Below are 14,017 nucleotides of genomic sequence, written 5' to 3'. Positions count from 1 at the left end.
CTCACTCATTTCTTGTAAAATATAGACTCACTGCAACAGTATTGCATGCACTTTTAAATCTAATATTGACATAACCTGCTTAATTCAAGCTCTTTTATTTTCGTATAGCTAATGGGCTTTTCAGACAGAAATAAAGCAAGAAATATGTTAGTTTCATCTGCTTTCTTTACTTTTTTAGGTATATCATAGCGCAAGCATGAGTAATCATGATTGGTTCTAACTCTTCAAATTGCTAATTAGAACTGAGACTAACTACCAAAGAAAGAAAGAAAAATACAATTTAAACTTTTGGAAAACCAACAGCAAATATTTTAAAAAGATAGGTTTCCTAGTAAGATAGTTTTGGTTGTCATTACAAAATTCAGTTCCATGAACTATCAAGTATTTCTAGGATTGTTTTTGTGGATTAGTTAGGCTTGTCAAACTTGAGAAGTCAATAACAATTACTGTATGCATTTTGTTATTTATTTAACCGAAATGCATTTGCTGTTTTCCAAATTTCAGCTCTCTCTCCTGAGCTGCATTTTCCACAATGTCAGCTTCTTCTTTCTTTAATGGCGTTGTTACCATCCCAGCCCCAGGATGTGCAGGCTCTGTGGAACAGTGGAAGTCAACTCCCAGAAGAGATTCCCAGGTGCTTTCTACTGTCATCAATCTGTGTTTGACATGTGTGAGTGTATTTGAGTCTGATTATTCTCTGCCGATAAGCCAAGACTTTGACACATCCTGAACTTGCTTTATGAAAACAGGTTACATTGTTTTAGTGAAGAAAATGTATTTGGTTTTAACAGACATGATATTTTTCCGATTAAAATCGGAATTCGATTTTTTGGGAATCGCCGGGCGGTGCGAGCGGCGGGCGGTGCGAGCGGCGGCGGTGCGGCGGCGGGCGGTGCGAGCGGCGGACGGCGCGAGCGGCGGCGGGCGGCGCGAGTGGCGGGCGGGCGGGCGGGCGATTTCTTGGCGCGCGGTGGGGAGTCTCTTTTGGCCGGCCCCGATTTTTTTTTCAGAGGGGAATATCATGCCTGTTTTAATGAAGCAAGTGAAATTCAACATTGAGTTTTAAATTAATATGTTTACAATACTAATGATGACATATGAACTTATATTTGACTTATATAATTGGTGTCATCCTTGTTTGTATTTTTCAGAAATCTAGTGATTAATACTACGCTTCAGTCTATTTGTTTTAGTGATGTGTGAGGACTAGTACCAAGGATCTTTGTAGAGTATGAACTCTTCTGTTCTGTTTCCTCACAGGTTGCCCTTGTTTGCAGCCTTACTGCTCAGTCTTCAGCAGTGCCCCAGTGAGCTCTCCCTTCCTGTCTTCCTGAAAAGAGCAACAGAGACAGGACAAGCTGAGGGCTCTCTCACATTTTACCACTATGTTTGCATCCACTTGTGTACCTTTATAACATCCCTCTCAGTTTCACATTTCCATTTATTGGTAAGGAATATTGCAACTCTTAACTTGGAAGAGCATTTGAACTTTAAAACCAGGCATTTATTGTAGACAATTTGGGTAGATCATGCTTCACTAATGTGGGTTACATTAATTGTGATTTAAAAATAAAAGAAATGCACACATATTATCATTATTAAAATTGAGCTCTTATTAGCTTCAGCTTTTCAGTACATAGTTGCTCTTTCCTCCATCCATTTCCCCATTGCCTCTGATCCAGGTAAATTACTCATTATTCATCTTACTAACATCTTACTCAGAAAGCTATACATTTATAAAGCTATACATTTCATATTGTCTAAAGCTATACATTTCATATTGTAGCCTTGTGTTATTTGTTGGTGATAATATGATATACATGGTCAGAAGTGCACACTTTCTCTCAAATAGAATCATGATTTCTTAATGCAACAATTATGTATAATTTCAAAATATGCTCAAAGCTGTGAGTCAAATCCTAAAGTATTTTTCTATAGTTCTATTCAACTGGGAGTCTACCTTTTCTCTTTACTGCCTATGGGATGACAATTAAAAAAACAACTTTTGGTTTATCTGTGTCTGTTTGTTATCTGTTTAATGTTTAGGAATCTTTGCTGCTGGAAACTGTATTAGGTCCAAATATGATTATGGCTCTCCTAGCTATGGATGTCTGGTGCTTCCTTGCCCAGTAAGACCAAAGGTGTGCTGAAGGATGAGGGGTTACATCAAAGGGTGACACAAGAGCTGCTTATCTGCTTATCCTTTACATTTGAAAATCAAAAAGGTTAATCTATTTTCTTCCATTCAGGATAAAATTGTGCTTGCTTAAAACTAAATGACAATTTGAGTTCAAATGTTCCCATTGAAAGATCATTCCAAAGTAATAGAGATTGGCTGGTCATGGATTTATATACTAATCTTACTGTCTTTCTCATCTTTTAGGTATGGAACAGAAGACTTGTGTGCACACCATACCTTTATAATAGCACATGTGGTAAGCAGCATTTGGGTTTCTTATAAAAAAGACTAATTTGAACTAAACAGAAATAGTAAAGTCAGGCAAAGAACAATATGAAGTTTAAGTGGTCTAATTCCAGATTTTTTGATACCTTGGAAAGTGTTATTTTATAATACAGAAAAATGCTTTTTTTCCCCCTGACTTGCTTATAAACAAAGTGGTAAATGCTGGTTTTGTAATTTAGAAAAATAGGAGTAAGAAAAAAGGGTCAAATTGATTACTGCATTGGTGATGCACATGTCTAAGCTGAGTGCTTTCAGATTACTTAAAGCTGTATTCCTGGCCGAGCCAGTATTTCTCTTGGGGCTCTTTCCCTGAAATGTTGCTACTTGGATGAAATGCTTTTGGAGTGCTCAATTGTGATTAATTTTGGTAAGCAGTTTTTTAAAATGTGTTTGGTATTTTTACTTAAGTTGTCAGGACCTTTACTAAACCATTTCTTGTCTTTTGGGTGCTCTGATATTAAATTTCTGAATAAGAAGAAATTCTTGTTTCTTCTTATGAAAGCAAAATAAATGCATTTGAAGAGGTTGATATGAAAGGGTGATTGGTCAGTTAGGCTAGATAGTCTGTATAGCAGACATTTTGCATTTCTGATAACGAATCTATAAATGTTGAGAAAATTATGACAGTGGACTAATTGCTGCCTAAAATTAGGCCAATGTGTACATAGGTGCAGATTCTGGGCATTCAGATGAAGTTGATTAAATATTGTTTCATTTAAAAACCATCTGTTTTGTGTTCAACTTCAGGTAAAAGCTTGTCCTGCTGAATGTTACCAAGTCTCTTTCCTAGGGGTTCTATTACGACGTTTGCTCTTTCTGATGGCCCCAGATCACCAGGCAAGTCTCACCTGATGTGGGTCAGCTTATAAATATTGAGCTTTCTTTCTTCAATGTGAATATCAACTCACTAGCTAATATGAATCAGTTTTTTGTTTGCTTGCAATGAACAGTAAAATATACTCATTATTGCAGGACAGTTTATTTCTGGTGATTAATTATAACATGGAATGAAAAAGGAAGATTTTCTTTTCCTTTAATTTGACTATCAATTACTTTTCCACCTGATTTGAAATATTTAAGATATATAAGATATATATAACATTGATGAAATATTTAATACCTTAAATATTTCATCAATGTTCTTCATTGTGATCTCTGTGTTTCTATCATGCTCCCTTTGTGGCTGCTCATGATGTCATTTAGAATATTTAGAGCAGGGTAGACAGCAGCCTGTAGGCTTCTGTGCATTCCCAGGGCTCCTGTCATAACTATTACTGAAATTAGTGTCACAATTCCCATCATTTGGAGACAACCAACACATGGAAATTATTGTATAAGACCCCAAATAGGTTTTGCATAAGTTAAAAATCAGAGCCCTTCCCACAAACAAAACAAAAAAATCCACTCTTCTAAAAACTAGGCAGAAGCCCACTTGGGTTTCTGTATTTGGTAAACATTATAAATGGTGATAGCCTGAAAGTGACATTGGTGGCTTGTGAAGGGCTCTTGCTTGTATGTGTATGAGAAGAGGAATAGTTGAATGTGATTCCAGAAATCATTGTGGAAAGGTTGTGAAAGTTGCATTCCTCAGAGCATCTAACTGACTGAAGTGTTATGGCCTTTTCTTTTAGTGTTAAAAGTATAAATACATTTTAGACTTATTGCTATGGGTAGAAGAAAGAGCAAGTTCTATCCTGGGTAGAAGAATAAATTGTTGATTTTCCCCCCACTTTCATGCAGCACTTATCCCATGCTTTTGTTTTCATTTCTTTGTAGTTAAAATTCACCCAAAAGTTTCCTCCAAAAGATTCTGAGAACCTACTACTGTGGCAACACCTTTCTCTCCAGGCTCTGTTACCATTGCACAGACAGAAGGTTGCTCATGAACTTTTTGTGGCAGGACTTGTGCAATGTCAGGAGTGGCTGAATAGTGAAAAATCATTGAATGTACTTCCACAAGTGGTAAGAAAAAGTGTGAATCAAAGGATTCTTTTTATAAATTAAAAACTGATGGAGATTATTTTGTCTTCCTTAGTTCCTATCTTTTCTGAGAAGCCTGCACATATAGACAGATAGACCAATATCCTGTGATTTTTCATAATACGGGGTTTAATGTTTCCTGGCTTTACAAAGAGGAGTGGCCCAACTGTATCCAGCACCATCTATTGCAGTGAATCTTCATGAAGGGTGGAGAGTTCTGAATTACAAAGCTATTACTTGAAAAGAGAGTGCAGTGAACTGTTTTCTTCCTCACAGTTGCAGAGAAAACCAGAGCATACAGAAATAGCTTCTGCTGCTTTTAGAGAACAGAATATTCCAACAAAAACCCAACATAATTGATTTACTTTAATTTTGGTTTTATAGCCTCTGAACCTCTCTAAGTTCTTGTATTAAGCCAATGCTTCTCAATCTTAGCAATTTTAGGAACCGTGGCTTTCAACTCCAGAATTCCCCAGGCAGTTTGAAGTCCAGACATCTTAAAAGTTGCTGAGACTGAAAAGCCCTGCACCGGGCATTTAATCTTGGGAGATAATTTCATTAGAACTCCATACTAGGGGACTTGTTCTGTTGCAAGATGATTCTTACATTATTTCTATCTTCTTACAATTCTTCCCTCGGTTCCTAGAACATGGCTCTCTCAGCCTTGCTGTCTATGTGCCAGAGTGCTAGAGAGATCCTGGAGGAGGAAGAGCAAGTAGCACTGATGGGAGCTCTTGGCCAGGTTGCAATCCATCTGTCAGCTACGCAGGTGAAGAATGTTAATTTCAGCTGCATTTGCTTGACTTTTTTCATTGTAATGAGGGGAATATAAAATATTTTTGGTAGGGAAATGGAAATCATATTCCATCTTATTTCTGCTTTTTGTTACAATACCTGTATTTCTACCTCATTGTAATAGCTTCTCAGGACAAATTGAACATCACTTCATATAAGATGTGATTGCAATAATGTCTGTTGTGTGCCAGAAGAAAAATGTTCTGTACAGCTCCCATTTGTCTTTGACAAAATAACCGTTTTCAATGGCATGATTTTTTTCTCCATTTTCTTTGAAATACTCTTAAATAAGTATATTAAGCCTCTCTCTATATCACTACCATGTTCCCTGAAATCTCAGAAGCCAGTGGAGAATATTTTTTAAAAAACTGTATCCTCTTATTTAAAAGGTATTTTAATTCATAATTCACTATACAGGAAGGGTACATGTTCTGTAAGTTTTAAAATATGGATTTTAATAAGCCGAGTAGTTGGTCAATAACCAAACTGACTGCTGCAACAAAGAAATTATATATCCCTTCCTGATGTTAATATTAGCAACTGCATGTATAGTTTCAGAATCTTGTTTAAACAGTGAAATGAGAGCTTGGGGTGACACAAAATGTTCCTTTTATCGATTAAGATATCCAGTCTAGCCTGTTTCCAGCAGACATTTTGCTTGACACTTCAACTTCTCCAGCTGTTCATTGAAAGATTAGAACCACAGTTGCTCATTCAGGTAAGAAAAGATTTGGTGGGTGGTGGGCTTGATTTAGATGCAGAATTGACTAATGTACTGCTTTTCAAAGCTAGTTTTAGTTAAATATACATAATGTATAAATAAATAATCTGATGTTATATTAGTTGTGGGAATATGAAAATGCCACATTCCTGCCATTCTTTATCAAATTATGGAAAGTCTGGCAACGAATAAGCCAAACTACTTCATGCCTCCCAAAGTTTATTTCCCTGTTCAATGAATAACTCCAAATTAAAACATCTGAGACAAATGATAGCTACCCTACATTAGAACGCAATCAGTAAAGATGAACCCTCTATCTCTGGTAACTGGTGCTGCTATCAAAACACTCTCACTGTTGAAAAGGTCTTTCTAACATGCCATCAGAATCGTATGTCCTTTAATTTTAAAAAATGGTTTTTCTATGACCCATTCTCTAGAACAAGAAAAAACAGATCTTTACTTTCTTCTGTGTGACATTTTTTCTGGTATTTGAATTCTGCTATCTCCCTCCATGTTTTCTTAAGGGTAAAAATAATTTTTTACAATTACCATCACCAGGAATAGTAGTCACCATCCTATTCCTATTATTTGTTTATTAAATCTTAATTTTTCATGTATCACAAATGTGGCCATGTCCTTTTCTTGCTTAATGAGAGTGCAGGATTTGCTTAACGATGGCAACCAGAAGTGCCAGAATTGCCATTGCTAAGAGGTGTTGCCCCATGACATTGTACTTTAGAACAATGCCATTAATGATGGAAATTCAATAATGAAATTGTTCTCGTTAACAGAGGATCACCTATAATGTTGTTCCATTTTAATTTAGGCTCACATTTTGGATGGGTATAGTGTCACAATATATTGATGACATTGAATTGCCTTACTGTGTTAGCATAAAATCAGGACATATCAAACAATAATATATGCATGAGAGTGTGATATTCACAAAACAAGATAGGACTGTTATAGTTATGAGAGAAAGTATCAATCGGTCCAAAATGTCCTGCTACTTACATAAATGAGTTTTTCAGAATGCTTCAGCACTCATTTTTTATTTTACTGAATATTATATTCAATAGTGTCTTTATGAGCTAAAGGTAGGTAGTTTATCTTATAAAAAGGAAGAAAGGATAAGTGTCTGAGCAAATTGAATCTTGATCATAAAAACCAGCCTCAAAGATAATTCAGTGTAATTTATTTTCTGCAATTTTTCTTGTTTGATACTTATTTTGTCCATAGATACTTTCACTACAAACTTCCTTTTTGCAATTGAATTCCCCTGATCATGTTGTGATTGCAGTGTTAGATTTTCTTTCTTCAGTGGGAAAACCTATTATTCCTCCAGATTTCCAGGTAAATAAAGCGAACTGTTATTCTGTTCTCTCTTTTCTGTATATATTTTCTTTGACGTAATCTTTGGAACAGGTTACAGTACAAATAAAGAATAGCAGTTGAGATGTTACTTTTCAACACTAGCTCCTGAATACTGTATTAATACAAAAAGGAATAATGATTGTTCTTTGATCTCTGTGTAGTCTAAACATGCAGATCTACATTTAGATAAAATGTCCTAAAGCTGAGAAATGTTGTTGACAGGAGACAGAATTCCCTCCCAGTCTTCAATAATTAATGTAGAGGCCATGTATACCTCCAGTGGAGAGGGAAAGTGTGCTGCTATTTACAGATACAGATCTCCTCTTGTTATATCTGTATTATATACATGTATTAAGATATTATGAGCTATTATAATTATTGAAGTTACAGAATTGTAGGTGACATTTAAATTAACTCTCCTGTCTAGGTGGTAATGATAAGGTAATTGTTTCAGGGCAAGCCAAAGTTTGAGTAGATCTATACATAGAAAAACATGGACAAACCATTTGTTCTGATAGACTATGAAGATGAAGGGGTCGATTTAGTTTACTGGTAGTACATTATATGGAAGAATTTAATTAACAAGAAGTTTGAATGAAATGAGAGTGCTTGCCTTAGTCCATAATAACAAAAACAAATATTAAGAGTGTGAAAAAGAAGCCATTTTCTTTTTTTGTTTTTTGTAAAAAATTTATTTGGGTTTTCACAAAACATAATACAAATAAAATATCTTTTTTTGAGAATAGCATGGTCCCGGGTTATCACTTCTCCATACAGACACAAACTCAATTTCATATTCATCTTTGTGTTCTATTCCATATCTTATTACTATTTTAATATTTTCTCAATAATTTTTCCCTTCCCTTAGTTTTCTCAACCTTGCTTTTAATTATCTCATTCGTTTCTAAATTCAATTACACACACACACACACATCTTTTTCTAAGTTTCAATATCTTTCTAATCATTATATTTATACTTTTGTCTGTCCTGTTTCAATTTCATGTTTTCTTTTCTTATTAAACAAAATTTTCCCCTGTAGTTACTGATTGGAGTATGACACCTTTGTATCTTTTAATTTTTGTCCATTCAACTCTTATTTAAACTTCAATTTACAATTATAACATTCAATATAACACATAACTTCCAGTCGAATTCTGCTTGGTACATTCCTAAAATACACACTAAGTCCTTAAAGAGAAAATATATATATAACAATAATAAATAAGATACTTATTCTATTCCAATTCAGCTCTGTCATTAATGTTAGTTATAATCTTTTAACATCTTTAACATTTCTTTTCAATGGGATATAATACTTCTTAGGAACACTTATAATATTTCCATAATTTTTAATTAAAATGTTCCCACCCTTTCCTAATTTCATTCTCTCATTCTCTTTATTTCATTCATTTATTAACAAACATTCCATTCCATTACAATGAGTATTTTATCTATCATTTTAATCACACTTGTTTCATATTTTCTAAGTTCATTTCTATTTCTAATATAACAATACTATCTTATGTACCCTTGCAGAATCCCTCTTTCAATTAAATTTTCACCCATTATCTCTATGTCTTCTAAATAGGCTTATACCTTTAATCCTTGTATGTTTTCCCTGTTTCTCTATATCCTGTTTCTGTCCTTTATAACTTCTCCCTCCCCTTTTTGACCCCTTGTCTCTCTAGTTCTAATTCTCTCTTCTGTAATCCTCTCTTCTGTTTCTTCCTAATATTGTAATTACTTTTCAAACTATTCTTTTTATTTTTGGTTGTTTCTTCAGATCTTAAATTTTTCACTCTCTTTCCCCCCTTTCCTTTTTTTCCCCACATAGAATTACTTGGTCATTGAAGATGGCTCCTTCTTTGTCCCGCCCTTCTTGTTCTACAGGCATTTCTTGTTGTTTCTCATAGTTTAGGATCTCCATTTCTAAAAATTGAAATACGAAACCAAAAAAACCTCTTCCTTCTTGTGCATCTTCTTTCTGTTTTTTTAAGTTCCATTTTCAGTTCTTCCAAGAGTGATACCATTTTTAAAACTTTTAAATAACCACCCAGTTAATTTTAGTCCTTTAGATCCAATAACCAAAAATCATCAAGTAATCCAAATAATCCAAAGCTGTTCTTGCTTCTTTTTTCCACTTTCTCTTCCTGAGGTTCTATTCTCTTGTTACAAAGTTTCAGTTGGAATTTATCTTAGGAATCTTTTTAAAGTTTCACTGTTAATTCCTTTTACTTCCAGGTGGTCTCCTCCATTTTTCCAGGTCCCACCCTTTTGTTTTTTCCTTTTCTCTCCTTCTTTTAATTTTTTTTTAAAATCCAGAAGTCTTTATTATCCCTTTGACATTTTATTTTCAGCTTAAATGCCTGTTAATGTCAAAGTGGATTTTTGTCAGTTTCTTACTTAAATCTCTTAGTTGTCAATATGGGGAAGGAAAGGGGAAAAAAACCAAATCCTTTCCCTTCCCTCTCTCATTTGCCGCTTCAAAGTCTTCTTTGGGAGCAACGTTATTCTTTATAGTTCAGATTCCAGGGTACCTTATGTTGTTGCGCACGATTGTGGATTTCGGGCCGTCGATGAAGAAGCTCAAACCAGAAATCAAGAAGCCATTTTCTTGATGTTAATAGGCAATATTTCTGCAAATATCTATATCCCAGAACTATATAGAACTCTACAACCTTAAATATCTTATCTGAGAACAGTATATCAAAATGCATATCTGCTCAACATCAAAAGCATATGGCAGGGTGATAATGCAAGACATTTGTGATGAGGTGACATTGTGGAAAGCAAAAATAAATTGAGTCAAAATCAGGAATTCTTTCTCAGATAGATATTTCGTTTCATTACATATAAGGATTATTGCCTGCTTTTTTACAAGAATTCCTATAGATGTCTGAAGCTGTCTGGGTCGCAATAATGAAAATCATACCGGTAGTTTGAATTGATAAATTCTGAGTTGTTGACACAATATCTCTTTGGAATAAGAACTACAGGTTCATACCAACCTATTTCTCCATTTCTTCCCCCAAATTCCAATCAATCTTATAATTAAATTTATATAATACAAATTATAATTATTTTGCAAAGCAGAAAATGTAGACAAGCTCTTTCAATTTTTCAGATGTTACAACCATTTTTTTCTCCACCAAAACTTTTAATAACCAGCTATCCTTTTTGATGGAATTTGGGATTAGAATAAAAATATGATTAGTAAATCACATAGCAACTTGAAGTAATGCAAGTGACCTTCGGTTTCTTAGAGATGTATCAAAATAAGCAATCAGGTACAGATTTGGCAGTGAGGAATATGTTGGTTTGGTTTTTCTCTCTTTAATTATTGGAAAATTGAAAAGTGTAGCAGCTGAGATCAATTTGACAGTGAATCAAATTGACAGCCACAAAAAGCATTATAATTTAGAGCATGTTATTTAATGGGATGAAAATTAATTTTGGCAGTGAGGGGTTCTAAAACATGTATTTTTACACCAAGATTTCAAATCTGTTATTTTTGCAATTGCACAATGTTTAAATTCACATCTGATCATATACCCACAAAAGACTCTTCTAACCCAAATACTGTTAATTTTCATCTTCTCAAAATTACACCTTCTGTTACAAAAATTATCTACATGAATCTTACCTTGCTAAGCAAAAAATAATACATGCAATCATAAACTAACATAAGTAAGCAATTATCTGAGTTAAAAAATTATTTAAGTAAGTTCCATCAAAGTTTTGATTTGTTTCGTTCTTCGATATCAGCTGCTGACTTGCTTCTTGGCCTCTGATATAACCCTCACGTTCCTCGTGTGTATAAATTCTGCTTGCTTCCTCTGAGAGCTGTTTCACACATCTCTCTATTGATTGGGCATGACAGGGCCACTATGGTACTTGCATTGGTTCATCAATGAACTTCTTTATTTCTGCTGCAGTCAGTTTGCACATCAAAGGTGGCTCATATACACCTTTAGTCCAGTCAGTCAGCTCCATCAGAGTGGATGCTCTGGGGTTGATTAAAGGTGTTTTTCTTGCACATACAGAAAATCTCCCAGCGCATCATTATCCGCACCCCTCAAGTCAATGATAGTTTGTGCACCAATTCTCTTCTCTTGAATGGCATCTGAATACAAGAGTGTCTGTATTATCATTTCATTGAAAGCGTACCATGCTGAACGATGGATTTTGCAAAACTGCATCTACTACAGCCTTCTTTTGCAATCTGATTTGCTGCAACTGGAACAACACATGATGCGGGCTTTCAGTCCAGGAATGTTTTACTTTGATATTGAATCAGCAAGGGTAGTACACACCAACAATGTATTCCACTAACATTGTTAACTTTTGGAGAGTTTTGCCCTTAAAGCCATATTTTGAAACCCATATTCGACAAAGCCTATTTGCAGTTATCAACCAGCACGAATGGCTTATGGGGCCAATTTCCAGAAGAGCCAGATCTGTGGGAGGTTCTCCTATTCTTATTGCCTGTGTGATCCTACATCCATATGTTTGATCAGTAGAGAGATCTTTTACAACACTGTCGCTCAGTGAAATGAGAGGCTCACCAATTGAAACTTTGGTGAATGAAGGAACAGTATCAAGTTCTGTTATGGTGTTTAGCATGTTGCCAATTTTACCTGTTTATTTGTTGTTAGACAAGATCTTCCCATCCAATTTTGTGATTAAGTTTCCGTTTGTGTGGATGCACACACCCCAACCAGACCACCTTCTGGTCAAGCTTGATCTCTACCCAGTACATGGTGCCACCTTCACAACCAGTATTAACATTTGTAGAATCTCCTCCAACGGTCTTCAAGCTTTTGTCAATGCTTTTCTTCTTCATGAAATACACCAGGTTTTCCCGTTTTGAGCCTTTCTCTGAGGTGAAATAATAAAAATATCTTCCACCCAGCTCACTGCACACATAATAATCTTCTTTGATGATACTTGGGAATTACTGGTCTGAATTGTTTGCTTTCAGCATAACTTTAGTTGCATCAATGCGGCTGTCAAAGAAGATGCATTCTATTTCATACAGAGATCATCAAATTCTTGATCAAGGGACTTCATAATTTTTCTAGGGCTCTCTTGACTGTTTTGTGGTCAATTACAAGTCTCTTGTCTTGATCAAGCTAGCATCTATGAAGGCAGCAGTGGCATTGTAGACCAACAACATATCTTAATGCTCTGCATAGTAGCATTTATTATTTCTAATCTATTGTATTTGTCTTTTCTTTTGAAGTAAAGGGCACATGTTTGATCTAAGGCTTCATAACTTCCATCACATTCATTTTCCTCATCAGTTGTCCTTCATTTTCATCATAAGAGATAATTACTTCATTTGTCAGTAATGTCTGGAATACTTTTCTGCTTATATTTAGTGAGCCTTTGTCTCTCATCATCTTGCTGCTTTTGCCTAATTGTTTCTGCTTGGGCACATCTGGCAAACCAATCTGGTGTGATCCAAAAGAATCAATCTTGCCTCTCCGACTTTTAATGAAAGCAAGTTCTTTCAGTGGTAACTTTGTCTCCTTAAGGCAGGTATAGTTAATGTGAGTTTTTTTGCAGCCAGCAGAGCAGCTGAATTTTGCACAAGTATGATTTGACACTTAAAATTGAGATTGTCAAACAGTTTGTCAAGTTTCACAGTGAAAGTCTCTTTGACATCTAGCTTTCCTATGCCAAGAGATATGTTTTTAGTTTGATCCCAGCTCTCTTGGATCTTGTTCAAGATTGTCACTCATGAATGTGCAACAGGGGTCATGAAAGAATTGTTTGCTGGTTCCCACTTTTCAAGCAGTTTTGCCAGACTAGTCTATTGCATCATTACTACTTTGTTCTCTTAACAGCAGGCCGTATCTGAGAATGTCTCACAGTGTTGAGAGTTCAGATAGCAACAAGTCTCTGCCAGTCCCAGTTAGGTTGCTCATATGAGTCTTTCTTTTTTTAGAAGTCATTACAGATCAATTATCACACTCAAAGGAAATGAGGCCAGCAGTATTAACACTCTCAGACAAAATAACATTTAACAAAAAGAGAAAGACAGCTGAACTTGGGAAATGAAACAAACAAAATGTTAAAAAGTTATGATATTTATGTATTTATTTACTAAACACATTTAAATTATATTAAAGTAACCTAAAATCTTGTCACAACTTTTGAGCATCCCTAATGTTTGGAAATTGAAAGTTAAAAAATTTGACATACCCTAAATATGGCCAGTTTTTTCATAGGAGCAGAAATTTGGTGAAGACACTCCATCTGGGCTTGATTCTAAATTTATTTTAAACTAACAGTCATTAATATGTAAGATATTTCCATTTCTTTACTCCCCTGATGAATATAGTTTGTTGGTATACATGAATAAATTTTAACAGCTGAAATATGTTATTGCAAATTGGTTGGTTTGTTCTGGAGAGAGTGACATGCCATTTGTTATTTGTTATCACTGTCTTGAATTAATTTTAGAGTTGTAGATGAATTATATAGGTCTACCTCTGTAGTTATTACTTTGTAGAGTTTAAACCAAACTAATTGTATTATTCACTTGTTAGGCTCAATTTCTGTCCAACTTGGCCTGTTTGTTTGGTTCTTTACTGGGTAACAATAGCTGGCTAATACAACAGCATGCCATAGAGTCATTCACTCAATTTGCAGAGGTAAGTCCAATTGTGTTTTTCAA

At 34.9% G+C, this 14,017-nt stretch overlaps 1 protein-coding gene across 2 annotated transcripts in view; it reads left to right on the top strand.

The window, feature by feature from the left end:
• FIRRM (FIGNL1 interacting regulator of recombination and mitosis) overlaps positions 1-14,017 on the top strand; it is a 38,309-nt gene that overhangs the window by 20,013 nt on the left and 4,279 nt on the right. For both annotated transcript variants that reach the window (XM_026682181.2, XM_026682182.2), the window contains 10 exons: positions 505-634; positions 1,261-1,447; positions 2,047-2,129; positions 2,384-2,435; positions 3,212-3,301; positions 4,241-4,426; positions 5,091-5,213; positions 5,862-5,957; positions 7,200-7,313; positions 13,890-13,994. In XM_026682181.2, the coding sequence (XP_026537966.2) occupies positions 505-634; positions 1,261-1,447; positions 2,047-2,129; positions 2,384-2,435; positions 3,212-3,301; positions 4,241-4,426; positions 5,091-5,213; positions 5,862-5,957; positions 7,200-7,313; positions 13,890-13,994 (1,166 nt within the window). The remainder of the gene's footprint in view (positions 1-504; positions 635-1,260; positions 1,448-2,046; positions 2,130-2,383; positions 2,436-3,211; positions 3,302-4,240; positions 4,427-5,090; positions 5,214-5,861; positions 5,958-7,199; positions 7,314-13,889; positions 13,995-14,017) is intronic.

This window comes from Notechis scutatus, chromosome 3 (genome assembly GCF_049901735.1).
Source record: "Notechis scutatus isolate UNSWTSFEM ecotype Mainland chromosome 3, rNotScu1.2, whole genome shotgun sequence".
NCBI lineage: Eukaryota > Metazoa > Chordata > Lepidosauria > Squamata > Elapidae > Notechis > Notechis scutatus.
This window is presented reverse-complemented; position numbering and strand designations above follow the sequence as displayed.